The following is an 18,377-nucleotide window of genomic DNA, read 5'->3' on the forward strand; positions in this document are numbered from 1 at the left end:
CAAGAAATTGCCAAGTGCACATTTTAAACTTAAAAGATTTAAGCGCTTTAAAACAACAACACCGTAATGTTACTTGCTGTGCTTTGCATGCTGGTTGGAATAGAAACATGAAGGTAGAGGATGAGGCTTGGAAATGAAGGAAGTACTCACGAATGGTTAAATCCATCACTTGAGACGCCAAGCAGAAGACAGGATGCTCATACATCTCTCTCTTTTTCCCTACAGAGAAAGAGGGAGGATACCGAGGCATGCGAGAGGCCCGGGTCAGAGAGGATGGCCATAGTGGTCTGTAGGGTTCGATTTTCAGGGCCATTTCTAAACCACATACGGTATGTGTATTATTCAAGTGGGCATTTTAAATTTCAATAAAATGTGCCTTGTCTGTTCAAAAAAAGTATCAGTTGGTACATCAATAATCATCCACAGGATCTGCTCCAAAATTCTCTCTTCCAAAAAGTTGTGACATTGTGTAAAATGTAAATTAAAAAATACAATACTTTTTTTCCCTATAATTTCCTTTTTGACATGTATTCATTGGGTTTGGGTTAGGGGTACTCCAATAAATCTTTGTCAGTTAACAGAATGTGTTGCTACATCTACAAATACATGTTAAAACCCCTCCATGGAAAGTGAAAGCCATATCTCGAGAACACCCTGAAATTCTGCATGATTCCCTGGGCACAAATTCATCTGAGATGGACTGACACAAAAACATAAATGTGCTGTGGTCTCCCAAGTCCACATTTATTTTTTTGGGGGGAAATCATGGTTGTCATTTTCTCTGGGCCAAAGGGAAAAAAACACAATTCGAATTATCAGGACAAAGTTCCAAAGTGAGCATATGTGATCATACCGTATTGGGTGTGTTCCAATGGCACGGAGAACTGTGAAGGCACCACTTATGCTGAAAGGTACATAGATTTTTTTGGAGCTAGATAAGCTGCCAACCAAGCAATGCCTTTTTTTCGGGATGTCACTGCTTGTTTCATCAAGAAATTGTCATGCCAACCTTTGTTTCAACGGTGTGGCTTAGTACTAAAAAAGTGTGAGTAATGGGGTGGCCTCTCAGCGGTGCAGACCTGTCTACCATTTGTAAATGTGCGTGTTATGAAGTGAAAAATATAACAGTGGATGCACTGTATTGGTGAGCAAAAGAAGTTGTACATTAAGCAAGCATGGGAAAGAATCCGACAACAAAGCATCATCAATTACTGTCCTAAGTTTAGTGATTGTCCTGGACCAAAGGGAGTCAAACTCAATCGGAGTGGAGCCCCATGCAAGATATCACCTCGTGGGGTCTCAATGATCCTTAGAAAGGTGAGGAATCAGCCTAGGACTACGTGACAGGACTGAGTCAATGACCTGAAAAGAGCTGGGACCACCGTTTCCAAGGTGACTGTTGGTAATACACTCGGATGTCATGGTTTGAAATCATGCATGGCACGGAACTTTCCCTTGCTTAAACCAGCACATGTCAAGGCCTGTATTAAGTTTGCCAATGACCATTTGGATGATACAGAGGAGTCATGGGAGAACGTTTTGTGGTCAGATGAGACCAAAATTGAACTTTTTGGTCATAATTCCACGAACTGTGTTTGGAGAAAGGCGAATGATGAGTTCCATCCCAAGAACACCATCCCTACTGTGAAGCATGGGGGTAGTAGCATCATGCTTTGGGGGTGTTTTTCTGCACATGGGACAGGAGGACTGCACTGTATTAAGGAGATAACCGCGGCGACATATCGTGAGATTTTGGGGAACAACCTCTTTCCCTCAGTCAGAGCATTGAAGATGGGTTGTGGCTGGGTCTTTCAACATGACATTGACCTGAAGCACACAGGAAAACCAAGGAGTGGCTCCGAAATAAGCATAGCAAGGTTTTGGCGTGGCCTAGACAGTCTCAAGACTTAAACCCAATAGAAAATCTTTGGAGGGAGCTGAAACTCCGCGTTTCTCGGCGACAGCCCAGAAACCTGTCTGATCTAGAGATCTCTGTGGAGGAGTGGACTAAAATCCCTCCTGCAGTGTGTGCAAACCTGGTGAACAACTACAGGAAACATTTGACCTCTGTAAGTGCAAACAAAGGCTACCGTACAAAAAATTAACATTGGTTTTCTCAGTTGTTCAAACACTTATTTGTAGCTGTATCACACACATAAATCGTTAAAAAAAAATCATACCTTGTGATTTCTGGATTTTTCTTTTTAGATTATCTCTCACAGTGAACATGCACCTACGATGAAAACTTCAGACACCTCCATGATTTCTAAGTGGGAAAACTTGCAATATAGTAGCATTTTCTTCACTGTATTTTCTTTATTGTATTTTTTTGTCCATTGTTACGACTATAACACTCCAGCTATAGTGTGGGTCTTTTGCCACGCAAGACATATTTATTTTCCTGAGTGTGTGATACCCATTTATAATTTCCAGATCATGAAATTTGAAGGTTGCAAGTTTGATTTAACCAATTAAAATGTTATTTATAGTTCCTAGTTGTAAAGACCAAAAGTCGTATGACATTCTGATATAGAACAACGTTACAATAACACGAGCACGTCTGCCTGTGCATTCTTTGTTGATTTTTGCCACTAGAAATCGAAAATGGAAACCGACATTTTTTAATATTGAATGATTCAGAGAGAACAGGAATGTAAGTCCAGGTTTCAATCATCTCTCGATTCTCAATGCCCAACCCTACACATGACACACATTTCTGTCAGACTAAGGCATTAATGTTCATAATTATTCTTAATTTTAACCATGGTCAGACTGAGTTAAATTGTTTTAAAAGAATAAAACTTGTAAAATGTGCATGTCTCCACTCATCATTTATTGTGTTTAAGAGCGCTTCACTTTCTTTTTTTTTTTTTTTGGTGTGTTTGTGTTAAATGTTTGGGTTACATTGTATTGATATCTTTTCATATGGATGGATGGATGATTCAAAGATTAATAATGTTACTTAAAATATGCTTGTACAGTTCAGTTTTGTGATGGCCACGGTTTGGACACTGAGACCATACATCCATCCACCCATCCATCCATTTGCTACCGTTTCTCCGGGTTGGGTTGTGGGGGAAGGAGTTTCCGCAGGGATACCCAGTCTTCCCTTTCCTCAGCCACTTCTTCCAGCTCTTCCGAAGGGACCCCAAAGCGTTCCCAGCCAGCCGAGAGACAAGGTCTCTCGAGCGTGTCCTGGGTCGTCCCCGGGGTCATCCGGAGGAGATGCCCCAGCCACCTCATCTGACTCGTCTCAATGCGGAGGAGCAGCGGTTCGACACTGAGCCCCTCACGGATGACCTAGCTCCTCACCCTACTTCTAAGGGAGAGCCCCGACACCCTGCGGAGGAAACTCATTTCAGCTGCTTGTATCTGGGAGCTTGTTCTTTGGGTCACGACCCACAGCTCGTGCCCATAGGTGAGGGTAGGAACGTAGATCGACTGGTAAATTGAGAGCTTTGCCTTTTGACTTAGCTCCCTCTTTACCACAATGGAACGATACAAAGTCCCCATCACTGCAGATGCTGCACTTATCTGTCTGTCGATCTCGCACTGCATTCTTCCCTCTCTCGTGAACAAGACCCCAAGATACTTGAACTCCTCCACTTGGGCAGGATCTCATCGCCGATCCATTTTTGGGCATGCCACCTTTTTCCGACTGAGGACCATGGTCTCAGATTTGGAAGTGCTGATTCTCATCTCAGCTGCTTCACACTCTGTTGCGAACCGCTCCATTGAGAGTTCAAGATCACGGCTTGATGAAGCCAACAGAACAACATTATCTGCAAAGAGCAGAGATCCGATACTGAGTCCACCAAACCGGACACCCTCTACGACTCAGCTGTGCCTAGAGATTCTGTCCATAAAAGTTATGAACAAAATCGGTGACGAAGGGAAGCTTTGGCGGACTCCAACTCTCACCGGAAACGAGTCCAACTTATTGCCGGCGATGCGGGCCAAACTCTGACAGCGGTCATACAGGGACCGAACAGCTCCTATCAGTGGGTTCGGTACCCCATACTCCTGAAGAACCCCCCACAAGACTCCCGAGGGACACTGTCGATCACCTTCATGTCGGAACAACTACGTAATTATGGAAACGCTTTTGACAAAGGTCACTCAAAGAAAAAAATATGAGGAGTACCAAAGTTTTCAACAAGAATCGACAGCCTTTGTGGAGAGGGAGGGTTCTCCTGTGTGTCTACATTCACAGATGGGCAGTATGCCAAAGCATTCTTCCTTGATGTTGCCAATTAACATTTTGCCAACTTTGCATAAAAATAAGATAATCAAATGAATAAAAGACACGCCTTTGTCGGCAAGAACCGTTCACCATCATGATGGCAAATCAAATTGGATTACGTTCACAATAAATAGACGGCAGTCGCAACCCCTGCATAAAGTTTAATCTAATGATTTATGACAAATCGCATTCATGGTAAGAAGTACTTTTGTCATCATTGGTTAGCAACATCATAATGTTATTTAAAATAATTTGCAGAATATAATTTTCTCTTCATTGGCATTTTTGTTCAGTCCTTCTCAGTTGTTATGAGTTACAGATACACGGGCCGAGAGCGTCCTCTTATGGTTGTCAGTGTGAAAATAACCGATGAGCGACTCGAAAAATGGATGGATGTAATAATGTGTTAATAATTTCACATATAAATCGCTATGGAGAATAAGTTGCACCCCCGGCCAAACTATGAGAAGAAAAAAAAAACTGCGATTTATAGTCCAAAAAATACGGTAATACATTATGTTAAAATATATGAATAAAATCCAGACTGCAATGTTGCTCTACACATGGCATTTTGCAATTAATGTGGTTTGAAAAGCAAATGTGTAAGTACATTGTCCCGAGGAAAAAAAAACACTTTCGCTTTTCAGTTGTATCACATAAGTTTTGCCATGTTCCACACACTTGCAGTACTATACTGTGAGGAGTGGAACAAGATCCATTGAGGGTGTGATTATTTCATTGATTAGGCATTTTTTTGCGAGTAAAAATCAGTGTCTACAAACCGTTACATGCTCTTGTGCTTATAAGTTGAGATTCAAGGGTATTTCATGAAAAGACTTGGATTTTTTTTTCTTTTTAATTTGATGTCTACTAAAGAAAATCCTGCTCCAAAACAAATACAGTCTGAGCTGCCGTAACAGACAGTGTCGATATGATTCGTTTATTGGTCTTCCTGTTGTTAAATACCAGTGAGTGAGCAGCAAGTACCAATGGACAATGAGAAGGGAGGGGTGAGGATGGTCATCAAAGAGCAAGGCAAAGGGAGGGGAACATTTATTCAGCTGTAAGAATGACCAAATAGAAATAAAGCCAATGTAAGACTCAGCTAAGAGAAGCTGAGGCATGGTGGAAGCCAGCAAAGAGAGTAGTGGAGAATTGAATGCATTTTTACTTACTATTCATTTGCAACTTTAAAAAAAAAAAAAGGTACAGTCAGAGAGAGCATATATCATGTGTATGGCACTTGTCACTTTACACAAAAACACACAGTACAGTAGTACAGTATATAATTGGAGAGGCTGTGAAAAAACGATAATAATAACTAATACTATTGGGAAATGACTTTGTCTAAAAAATTGAAAAAGATAAATGAATTCCAAAACCGTTTAATGCTTCCTCTAATGATAAAACTGTGCAGTATCAATATGTTTTTTTTTTTTGTAACATTAAAGTCCAAAAATCATTATACTGAGAAAGGAGAGTTTTCATTAGTGCAGGCGGTTTTCATGTTACAACAGTACCATTGCACCACATTGTGATGTATTAGTAACTTACCTTCCAGTTTAGCGTACTCTGACAGGCGCTGGTAATTGACCAGAGCTGCTTGTTCCAGACACTTACGGATTACAGCTTTGACTTCTTCTTGTGGAACTGGGGTCACAACATCTTTCATCAAAACCTGACAGGAAGGAAGGAAGTTTTTAATTTTCTGTATGCAATGGAAATCAACATTATTCAAATCATTATTGAGATACTGAATGGCTTAGTCATTATTTTCATAAAACACTAACAGTGGACCCCACAATTCGTAAGTTGTTGGGGCAGAGGCTGGCTGTAAGTAAATACTTTACAGTCATAAAAAAAGGGTTGAAACAATACAAATATCACAAGCAATGATCTCAAAATACCAATTGCATCATAAATATATGAAAACATCTTATAACATTGCTATTGCCTTGAAAATAAAGTAAAGAGTTTACCACCACCGCCTGACAGCTTGACAGCAATAGCACTACTGCATGACATCACGAATACGTAAACACCCATCATTGTGTTTGTTGTAGCGAGATATTTTAACCACTGCTCTTTCAAAATACATACAGTACATACAAACACACAGTGGACAGTATTTTGCAACAAAAAAGAAAACAAAACTGACTTTTATTGCCATGTTACAGAAAGTACCAACGAGATGGGTTTTTCTGCGACAAATGGAAGAAATACATCTGGGTGTAGGAAATTCACAATTGATGAACTGCAAATATGTCAGTCGACTGTTCAACTGCATAATATGCATTTTACAGTACAGTACAGTTATGAAGTAGTGACAAATTTAATCAGGAGGTGATACCAACCACTCACCCTTTCAAGCAAAGATAGTGTTGCTTTCAGTGCACCTTCTGGTCGTCCAAATGGAAAGCAGTATCTTTTGTACATAGGGATATATTTGGTTATTCTTAATGTGGCTAGGTTCAACATGTCCACCATTTTTTTTTTTTTTTTTTTTTTTTTTTACCGGAAATGTGTAATCTGGTTTTCCAATAGAACACGAAGCCTTTCTTTGATCTCCTCAAAACGTTCCTTTTCCTCCACAGTTACTGTACCAATACCATCCGGTCTGAAACATGACAGAAGACATTTAAGAGCAACACTGGCAAACATTCATTAACATGGGGAAAGTCATTCAGAAAAGCACTGGAGAGTTCACAGCAATGTAACACTTTGAAATTAAATGGGAGCGTTAATAACTTTAGAACTAATTTAGCACTGTCTTATGTATATAGTTCATGCAAAACCTTCAAGACACCATCTTCACTGTCATTTAGTATCTGAAATATGTCATATTTTAAATGTGAAGTTTTATTTGGATATCAATAAATTGGGCTTGTCAAGCAGGTGTGCATCTGTGAGTATGTGCATGCCAACTGTGTTTATCCTATGTGACATGGTTGGGCTTGGGTAGAGTGTGAGCAGAGTGCATGTGACAGGAGAGGCGCTGCACTGGTGGCTGTGACAGTATGATGAGATGCAGGAGACATGACACACTCTCTATCCATCACCCCCTGCCAACCCCCACCTGTTTTTGACTTGTCCTTACAATGGACAACGGGAAACTAGACGTGTTTAGGAAAGAGTGTTGGTAGACCACACTGGTGTGTTCCATTAGTGCACTATTTGATATCAAAGGGTACAATACAAGCATGTTAAGTTAGCATCAGCTAACATCTAATCCGGACACCTGCTTCAACTTTCATGAACATTTCAATAGATTGTAGCTGCTACTTGTACACTTCACTGCTCATAATTAAGTGAAATGCCGCAACACTTTGAATTTGTTCAAAGATGCTGTCACTGGCAAAACAAAAATCATTGTTGTTTCAATTGCATTTGTTTAGTGTATGAATGGTTTGATTATGAACAACTATGTTAGGGGAGTTTATTTGTTCAGTAAATTCAACTAAGTTTTGGTGATTACACGTACAATACATACAAATTTCAAAATCCATCCATTCAGTTTCTGAGCCACTTATCCTCAATGAGGGTTAAGGGAGTGCTGGAGCCAATCCCAACTGTCATCATCCAGGAGGCAGGGAACACCCTGGACTGGTTGCCACCTCATCGCAGGGCACATGGAGACAAACAACCAATCACACACACGATCACACTGAAGGGGAATTTAGAGTTTCCAAATTTTGGGATGTGGAAGGAAACCGGAGTGCCCGGAGAAAACCACGCAGAGCAGGCATGGGAGAACATGGAAACTCCTCACAGGCGGGGCCAAGATTGAACCCGCGTCCTCAGAATTGTGAGGCCACCAATTTCCAGCTGCGCCCCCTCGCAGCCTTTTTACAGTTTTTTTTTTTTCATGTATGAAAAAAAATTGACAGTGAAAGAAATATAGATATTCTTCCATTTAATAGTTTTCATCAATTTAATACAATTCCTAAAAATAAAAATCTCATTTATTTTCCAATATATAAAAAAAAGTCACATTTTATAAAAAAGTGCCGCTTTTGAGAAATTTTGCCACAAGATCTTACATGATTTTTTTGTAATAGATTTGCACTCGAACATATACTGTAAAAACAAGAACTTATGTGTGGAAAAAAGTGCTAATGGAACTCCTGGCAGTATGACCTGACTTGGTAAGATTCTTGAACATTTAAAAAATAAAAATGATGCATTTTTTTATTGTTAGCAGCAAAAATTTTAATACTGGGATAAAAAGACACCATTACTTAATGTATTTATGAGAAAGACATCTTTTAACAGATTATTTAAACAGACATGAGATGAATCGGGATGCAAGTCAAGTTGTGACACTGGAGCAGGCTTTGGAGAAAGTGAGCACAACTTAGTGCATCAACATCTCTTTGCCAGCAGACTATTTGAAGGGTTTTGGGAATTTGTGTTTGGGGCGTGGTTGATCTGGTTCAAATGTGTGGTGGCATTTTTCTACAGACCTGCAGCAATGTCGGCAGGAGAGAATTTCAACCAATCATAAATGGCAACCTGTCACTCTGTCATGTCTCCACCTCCATGCAATATGCACGAACTGGGCTAGCTCATTCGTCCATGTTCCTTTGACACAATGTGTGGGTTTCACTATTTAGGATAATTTATTCAAAGGTATACATGTAACCATGTTGTTACTTATAGCACTAGCAGTATGACATTTGTTTCTAAAATTAATACACAGTGAGACATTTGTGTTCTGAAGAAGAACAAATTTTAGCGCCTTGTCTAAAACAAATAAATGGAAGTCAAATCAAGACAAGTCATAAGCACTTTTAGGGAAAGAAAATAAAACTGTAGTTGGGCCTTTTTAGACATATTTTTTATTTCTCTTGTCCAGGCCCATCACGGAGGACTTCCATCTTTATGTTAGTGTTTGTCAGGAGAATAGTAGGAAGCATGAAGTAGGATAAAGATAGGTTGTGTTGAAGGGTAGAGGTGGAGATACCTCCCTAACTTTTTTCCTCAACACCACCGTGACCGTCGTCAATTTTTATGCTTCATCTGCAGATGGCATTCTGAGATGTTGACATACAATAATTTGACGTACAAAGCACGCTAAATCTGATTCGACTTGAGTTCAATACAACGACTTAGAAACTCACTGTTCATATTTTAGCAAAGCCAAAATTCATATGGGAATGCCTAAACTCAATACTTTTCTCAACTTCATAAAACAAATCATGAAAACAGAGATTGTGGGGGAGCCGGAAGTCATCCTTACTGACTTTGGATGAGAGGTGGGGTACACCCCAGAATAGTAGCCACCCAACTGCAGATATACAGAGCATACAGTCGGTACGGAGAATATTCCGTATTTTTGTATTGCAACTGTTTTCTAAAATAATTTAACTTCACTTTTTCCACATTAATATACACACAACACTTGATATTGACAGGGAAAAAAGATGAATTGTTCAAACGTATGCAGATTTATAACCCAAAAAAAAAACTGAAATATCACACAGCCATAAGTAATCAGACCCTTTGCTCAGTATTTAGTAGAACCTCTTTTTTGAGCTAATACAGCTATGAGTGTTTTTGGGAATGATGCAACAAGTGGATGGATTTGGGAATCATCTGCCTTCCTGCTTACAGATCGTCTCCAATTCTGTCTGGTAAAAATGTGAACATTGGTGAAAAGCCATTTTCTGACCCATCCAGAAATGCTCAATTGGATTTAAGTCAGGGCTCTGGCTGCGCCATTCAAAAAGACTCAGTGAGTTGTTCTGCAGCCACTCCTTTGCTGTGTGCTGGGGATCATTGTTCTGTTGGAAGGTCAACTTTTGGCCCTTTCAGAGGTCCTGAGCACTCTGGAGAAGGTTTTCGTCCAGGATATCTGTCCAGGATAACTGTGACTCATAAGGAAAAGTTAATTAATTAAATATAATTAATAATTGAATGTCTGTTCTTTGTTCTTGTTACTTTTTTTGTTGTTTTTCTCATTACTCAACATGATTGTTGTACCACAGCGACACCAACTGCCGGAGACAAATTCCTTGTGCATTATTACATACTTGGCCATTAAAGCTGATTCTGATTAAAGCTGATTCTGACTCTTCTTTCCTTTGATTAAATTAATTGTCCTGTCACTTCAGATGGAAAACACCACCACACCATGAATCTGCCACCACCGTGCTTCATTGTTGGGATTGTATTGGAGAGGTGATGAGCAGTGCCTGGTTTTCTCCACACATACCAGTTAAAATTTAGAACAAAAAGTTCTGTCTTAGTCTTATCAGACAAGAGAACCTTATTTCTCACCATCTTGGAGCCTTTCAAAGACAATTTTGTGTTTTGAGTAAGCAGCTAGTTCCTTTGACCTCATGATTTTCATTTGCTCTGAAAAGCATTGTGTGGTGTAAGGTCTTTATATAGAAGTTGTGTGGCTTTTCTAATGAAGTCCAATCAGTATAATGAAATTTAACAGGCCTCCAATGAAGATGTAGAACCATTTCAACGCAGATCAGAATAAATTGACAGAACCACAGTTAAATTTACGAGTCTCACAAAAAAGGGCCTGAGTACTTGAGGTTCCATTATATTTCAATCAGGAAAAATTTTAACAATTAATTTTTTTGTATATATGGTGTGGTATGTGTACATCAGTGAGGAACAAATTAACTTACAGTGAAGAAAGTAAGTGTTTGAAAACCCTGCTATATTGCAAGTTCTCCCACTTAGAAATCATGGAGGGGTCTGAAATTTTCATCGTAGGTGCCTGTCCTCTGTGAGAGAGATAATCTAAAAAGAAAAATCCAGAAATCACAATGTATGATTTTTTTTTCATTTATTCGTGTAATACAGCTGCAAATAAGTATTTGAACACTTGAGAAAACCGATGTTAATATTTGGTACAGTAGCCTTTGATTGCAATTATAGATGTGGAGTTGTTCACCAGGTTTGCACACTCTGCAGGAGAGATTATCGCCCAGTCCTCCACACAGATCTTCTCTGAATCAGACGGGTTCCTGGGCTGTCTGTAAAAGACAGTGAGTTTTAGCACCCTCCAAAGATTTTCTATTGGGTTTAGGTCTGGAGACTCCTTGGTTTTTCTGGCTGTGTGTTTCGGGTAATTGTCATGTTGAATGACCCAGCCATGACCCATTTTCAATGACAGGGGTGATCAATTTGTCGATCGCGATTGACCGGCCGATTGCGGGACGACGTGGGAAAAAAAAGTCAGCCAATGTTCCCTCTAAACTGCGCGCGTGTGCAATTTCTCTCTTTGCAGATATTCTGCATTGCGCGCAAAAAAAAAAAAATACAAATCAAATTGAAAGTATGACATACATTAGTCACATTTGCAGTTACATTCAGTTTGTGGCATTTTGCAATGTGATTCAATGAGTAAGGGATGACTGGTTGTTACATCCAATGGCACAATTCACATATGTACTGTAAAAAAAAAAAGAAGCCACTGGTTTCTTTTAAGCAGCACACTCTTTTCCTCGTTTACCTGCCCCCCCCCTTGCTTAAAGACGTAAAACACTCATAATTACAAATGTTACAGTACTTACGCAGCCCATCAATGTGTTTACTAATGACAACGTCCACCACCCCTACTTGAGTTCGCAACACAGTCTGAGCAACGTTGAGCAAAGACGAGCTTGACATGCTGCTGATGTTTAACTCTTGATATTAATGGAGAAAGTTAAAAAAGAAATGCTATTGTTTTAAGATGCAATGACTTTCGGAGTATGTGAATAATCGAAGAAAAAGTGGTTAAACTGGACGAGATTTTCTTTTCGAACGGGAAAAGTCTGGTCTGAAGCCAAAGTAGAAAGTGCAGGATCAGATGGTGTGTAATTTTAAAATTCCACCTTGGCACAGCCTGATCCAGGATGAAAGCACAGAAAATACAGTGCACAAAAAGCTAATTCTCTATTTTATATATACATATATTTACTATATACAGTGCCCTCCATAATTATTGGCATCCCTGGTTAAGATGTGTTTTTTAGCTTCTAATTTTTTTTTTTCCTAAATAATAAGGGGGAAAAAAGAGAAAAATCCAACCTTCAATACAAGTGCATTTATTCAGTGGGGAAAAAATCCCAAATGAAGAAATAATTATTTGACATCAAATAACGTGTGCCACCCCTGGTGTTAATACTTTGTACAACCCTCTTTTGCCAACAAAACAGCACCTAATCTTCTATAATGTTTCACAAGATGGGAAAAGACAGAAAGAGGGATCTTCAGCCATTCCTCTTTGCAGAATCTCTCTAAATCATCCAGAGACCTGGGTCCTCTCCTCTTCACCTCACCCCACAGGTTTTCAATGGGGTTGAGGTCTGGGGACTGACATGGCCATGGGAGGAGCTTGATTTTGTGTCTGGTGAACCATTTCTGTGTAGATTTGGCCATATGTTTAGGGTCATTGTCTCGCTGAAAGACCCAGTGACGACCCATCTTCAGCTTTCGGGCAGAGGGCAACAGATTTTGATATAAAATGTCCTGGTATTTCAAAGCATTCATGATCCCATGCACCCTAACAATGTTCCCAGGGCCTTTGGAAGCGAAACAGCCCCACAGCATCACTGACCCACCTCCATACTTCACAGTGGGTATGAGGTGCTTTTCAGCATGCGCATCTTTCATGGCACGCCAGACCCACTTAGAGTGTTTGTTGCCAAAAAGCTTAATCTTGGTCTCATCTGACCACAGCACACAGTCCCATTGAGGCCCCAATACCGCTTGGTGAACTCCAGACGTTTGCGTTTATGATTGTGAGTAAGGAAAGGTTTTCTCCATGCATGCCTCCCAAACAGCTTGTTGGCACGTAGACAGCGCCTGATGGTTGATTTGAAGTCTTTGTGACCCCAGGATCCTACTATTTGTTGTAATTCTGTAACAGTGAGCTTTGGAGAGCTTTTGATTTTTCTTACCATCCTCCTCACTTTGCGTGGTGGCAAAATAAACATGGGTCCTCGTCCAGGCTTGTTTACCACTGTTCCAATCGTTTTGAACTTCTTAATTATTCCTCTCACAGTGGATATGGGCAGCTGCAGTTGAGTGGCAATCTTCTTGAAGCCTCTGCCTGACCTGTGAAGGTCGACACACATCTTCCTCACGTGTATGCTGTGTTCCTTTGTCTTTCCCATGTTTAAGAGTGGATGAGAGAAATGGCCTCTGTGTCATGTCATATTTATACCCCAGGGAAACAGGAAGTGATGAATTACTAATTAAATGTTCCTGCATACTCTGGTAAACTTTGTAAACTACTGTAGAAATGACAGAAATGCTTCAATTATATTTATTTCCTGGGAATTGTTAAGGGTGCCAATAATTGTGGAACAGGTGATTTAATGAAAATTAATTATTTTCAGGGATTTTTTTTTATTTTCTTACAATTCATTTGAGTTGAAGGTTACATTTTCCTAAAATTTTCAGTATGACAGTATTCTTCTGCAATAAACACTGAATTTATTTTAAGGGTTTTAACACATCTTAACCGGGGTTGCCAATAATTATGGAGGGCACTGTATTTATATATAGTATATCATATAACATTCATAACATAACATTGGGAGAATCAACCCCCCCCCCCTCCCCCCATCGTCAGGCTGGCAGCTTGAAAAGTAGAAATTGGGGTAAAAAAAAGTCTGGGCACCCCTGTGCAATGCTTTGACTGAGGGACAGAGGTTGTTCCCCAAAATCTCACAATACATGGCCACGGTAATCCTCTCCTTAATACAGTGGCGTCGTCCTGTCTCATGTGCAGAAAAACACCCACAAAGCATGATGCTAACACTCCTTTGCTTCACAAAAGGGATGGTGCTCTTGGGATGGAACTCATCATTTGTCTTCCTCCAAAGATGGTTACTGGAATTATGACCAACAAGTTCCATTTTGGTCTCATCTGACCACAAAACCTTCTCCCAGGACTCATCTGTATCATCCAAATGGTCATTGGCAAACTTAATACGGGCCTGGACATGTGCTGGTTTAAGCAGGGGAACCTTCCATGCCATGCATGATTTCAAACCATGACGTCTTAGTGTATTAACATTCACCTTGGAAATGGTGGTCCCAGCTCTTTTCAGGTCATTGACCAAGTCCTGTAGTCCATGTAGTCCTGGGCTGATTCCTCACCTTTCTAAGGATCATCGAGACCCCATAAGATGATATCTTGCATGGGGCTCCACTCTGATTGAGATTGACTGTCATGTTTACTTCTTCCATTTTCCAATGATTGCTCCGACGTGGACCTTTTTTCACCAAGCTGCTTGGGAATTTCTCCGTAGCACTTTCCAGGTGTGTGGAGTTGTACAATTTTGTCTCTGGTGTCTTTGGACAACTCTTTGGTCTTGGCCATGTTACAAGTTTGAGTCTTACTGATTGTATGGGGTGGACAGGTGTCTTTATGCAGCTAACGACCTCATACAGTTGAGATACAAGATAGATAGCGTATAGGATGTTTAAATTTGGTGGAATCCAGTGCCATTTTTTTTCCTTTCGTCTTTAGAATTTCCTTTGTTACTAGAGACAAAGTTTTTCTGAGGAGGCTTTTCGTAACCTGAATTTGGGACATTTAAAGAGGACGACACAACAGCACCAGGAGATTACCGAAAAATATGGCTGGCCTGCGTTGCGGGCCACCTCAACACCAAGTGAGCGGCCATGGATGGTTGTTACAGTGAAGAGCAAGAAAAAATAATGTGAGTCAGTGCAAAATATTGTCAGACTTACAAATAGATTTGAGGCACTCTTACAAGACCCAGGCCAAGAATGCTCATCCTCCACCACCACTGAAAGGTACAAAATGAAATCATCCAAGAAAAAATTGGAACCCCAAACATTAATAGTTGGTGACGGATCCATCAAGGATGTGAAACGCTTTTGCAGTGAGAAGAACACCAAAGTACTGTGTTTTACTAATGACACAGTGTCTATCTCTCAAAAAATCCTGCAGATCACTGATCAGCACCCAACTGTGAAATCTGTCATTATACACAAAGGGGACCTGGATGTTCTCAAGTAGCAATCAGAGGTACTGAAGCGAGATTTCATTGATCTCTGAACAAAGGTGCAAGGGATGGATGTTGAGGTTTTTATAAGCGGACCTCTCCCACTTGTACGATCTGGAGATGAACGTTTCTCGAAGTTCCGTCAATTAAATTGGTGGTTAGGCAAGGTGTGCACTGCATTATCCGTAAGTTTCATTGACAATTTCTGCCTTTTTTGGGAGCATAAAAATCCTTACAAAGCAGTTTATTTCTAAATAGACAAGGGGTTAAGTTATTAGTTGCCAACATTTTCTACTGTGTGTGTCATTCACCGCCCTGTAAAGACAGTTTACAAAAACCAAGGATAAAAGGTTCCAGTTGTTCCCAAACAATCGGAGGAGCAAAAGATAAGTTGAGACAAGGTGCACACAGATTCATTTGCTTCATCCAAACAATCTGATGAGCAAATGACAAATGGAATGTGCCAACACTTTTTAAATCTCCCACACCTTTTCCTGCCCCATTGGACCCATCCATACCTCAGAATCTCCCCTCTATGACGACAAAAACCATACAATCCGCAGTAGATGTTAGCTCCCCCTCTCCCAGCCTTAATGCAATGTTGGGTTTGATTAATAGGATGAAGACTATTGTCAATGATGGAGTCCAGCCCATACCACGCCAAGATTTTCCTCCCACCCACCCTCGCCTGAAACCACCGTCCTCTAAGAAGCAAAAGGCCCCTCCTCTACCCATGAAGACTATCTGTAAATCTGACTATTTACCAGGTTTTTTCCAGAATAACTCAGATCCCCATGGAGATCAGGCATTTTTCATCCCTGTCATTACAAGGGACAGAAAGTTGGTCGAAAAGATAAAAAAAGTAGAACTTCCAACTTAGTGAGGATAAAATGTGAGTCTATTGAACCATTCACCCCAGCCATTTCTGTGAGACTACCTCTTTTTAATATCAGGTCACTGGGTAACAAATCAATGTTGATCAATAACATCATTACAACCTATGGTCTGGACTTTTTGTTATTAAATGAAACAGGGTTAAAAGAAAGTAGCTGTAATACAATTTTAAATTAGGCAACACAAGCAGATTTTAATTTTATGAACAAGTGTCGAACAGGGAAAAAGGTGGTGAATTGCTGATATTTTTAAATCATTATTTCAATGTAAAGAAATTATACTGGGTGATTTTTGCTGTTTTTGTTATCTGTGTTTTTTAGTTAAGGGTGACCCAAAGGTTATAATTTTAATAATTTATAGACCTCCAAGGTATAATGGAAAATTTATGGAGGATTTTTCAGAACTGCTGCCAGTTATTTGTAGTGAGTACAACTATTTTGTCATAACAGGGGACTTTAACATTGATGTTGACAATAACATGGAAAAAACATCCAAAGAACTTTCTGCAATACTATACACATTTGACCTCTCTCAACATATTAAGAGTCCAACTCACACTCAAGGTCACATCTTAGACCTGGTCATCTCTAAGGATGTTGAAATTCTATCGATTGACATTAAGAATATGGCTATTTCTGGCCATTTTTGTGGCTATTTTCTAATTACAGATTATTCCAAAAGTTCAGACAACCTCTATCTCTATTTGGAAAGGGTACATAATGAGAGTACCGCGCCTAAGTTTATGGAGACTGTGGCTGTGCCACAGACTGTGAATGCTGAGACAGTTGATGAACTTTTGGACAATTTCGCCTTGAAAATCACAAATGCCATGAATGCTGTCGCTCCTGTTAAAAGTAAGACCATCCTTAGACCACCTAGAACACCGTGGAGGAGTACAATGATGGTCAAGAGATCTAAATCGCAGTGTAGGAAAGCGGAACGCAAGTGGAGAAAAACTAAACTCCAAATTGACAATCACCTCAACAGACAGTGTCTTTGTAATTTTCACCAAGAGTTACTTCTTTCTTTCTTGAGAAAGTTATTTTTAATCAACTCAGCAATTTCTTGATTTTAAATGTATGTTTTGACAAATTTCAATCAGGTTTCCGTATTCATCACAGAACAGAATCTGCTCTAATCAAAATGCTAAATGATATAAGGTTAAATACTGACTCAGGAAAGGAGTCAAGTTTGGTCTTGTTGGATCTCAACACGGCTTTTGATACGGTAGATCACAATATACTGCTAAACAGGTTGGAAATGTGGGTAGAACTAAATGAAATGGTATTTAAATGGTTGAGATCCTACCTGGAGGAAAGGTGCTGCTTTGTGACCATTGGAGGTGCTCTGTCTCACCTAATGCCAATGACCTATGGGGTCCCTCACGGGCAGTTCTTGGACCTCTCCTTTTCAGCCTGTATATGCTACCCTTTGGTCAAATTCTTCAAAACTTTAGTTTTGACTACCAAAGCTACGCAAATGACACACAGGTATATTTAGCAGTGTCTCCAGATGACTACAGTTCAATTGAGGAAATGTGCCACTGTCTAAATCAGATAAATAACTGGATGAGCCAAGATTTTCTTCAACTAAATCACAACAAAACTGAGACAATTGTTTTTGGCAGTAAAGAAAAGAGAATTGATGTTAGTAAACACCTGGACTCTCTATCTTTAAAAACCAAAGACCAAGTCCGAAACCTTGGTGTTCTGATTGATTCCGACCTGACTTTCAACAATCATATCAAATCAATCACAAAAACTTCCTTTTACCATCTGAAGAACATACAGTGTCTAGAGTGAAGTCTTGTATGTGTCAAGCAGACCAGGAAAAGCTCATCCATGCTTTTATCTGAAGTAGACTTGACTACTGTAATGGTCTTCTGACTGGACTCCCCAAAAAAGAGTATTAAACAGCTGCAGCTCATTCAGAATGATTCAGCTCGCGTTCTGACCAAAACAAAGCAGTTAGAGCATATAACTCCAATCCTAAAGTCCTTGCACTGGCTTCCAGTCAGTTTGAGAATAGATTTTAAAGTTCCGCTAGTGAACTATACATCACTAAATGATTTAGGTCCTGAATACATGAAAGAAGTGCTTACGGAATAGAAACCCTGGAGAGCTCTGAGATTGACTGACTCAGGTCAAATCGTGGAGGGCAGAGTCCAAAGCAAACATGGAGAAGCAGCATTTAGCTATTATGATGCACACAAATAGAATAGGTTGCCAACAGAGGTGAGGTCAGCCCCAAGT

The 18,377-nt window shown here is 39.9% G+C and overlaps 1 protein-coding gene and 1 long non-coding RNA gene across 15 annotated transcripts in view; one reads left to right on the forward strand and one right to left on the reverse strand.

The window, feature by feature from the left end:
- The window catches only part of LOC133506929 (calcium-dependent secretion activator 1), a 231,611-nt gene that overhangs the window by 135,107 nt on the left and 78,127 nt on the right, over positions 1-18,377 (reverse strand). For all 9 annotated transcript variants that reach the window (XM_061831312.1, XM_061831313.1, XM_061831310.1 and 6 more), the window contains 3 exons: positions 6,759-6,860; positions 6,605-6,668; positions 5,798-5,921 (listed from right to left, as the gene is read on the reverse strand). In XM_061831312.1, coding sequence (XP_061687296.1) covers positions 5,798-5,921; positions 6,605-6,668; positions 6,759-6,860 — 290 coding nt within the window. The remainder of the gene's footprint in view (positions 1-5,797; positions 5,922-6,604; positions 6,669-6,758; positions 6,861-18,377) is intronic.
- LOC133506930 (uncharacterized) overlaps positions 1-18,377 on the forward strand; it is a 41,572-nt gene that overhangs the window by 1,359 nt on the left and 21,836 nt on the right. For 4 of the 6 annotated variants that reach the window (XR_009796647.1, XR_009796648.1, XR_009796646.1 and 1 more), the window contains exon 4: positions 226-329. This is a non-coding gene — a long non-coding RNA (uncharacterized LOC133506930). Of the gene's footprint in view, positions 1-225; positions 2,176-18,377 lie in introns of those variants that run through there. The other 2 variants (XR_009796643.1, XR_009796645.1) reach the window with 1 other exon arrangement.

Source organism: Syngnathoides biaculeatus, chromosome 10 (assembly GCF_019802595.1).
Source record: "Syngnathoides biaculeatus isolate LvHL_M chromosome 10, ASM1980259v1, whole genome shotgun sequence".
Classification (NCBI taxonomy): domain Eukaryota; kingdom Metazoa; phylum Chordata; class Actinopteri; order Syngnathiformes; family Syngnathidae; genus Syngnathoides; species Syngnathoides biaculeatus.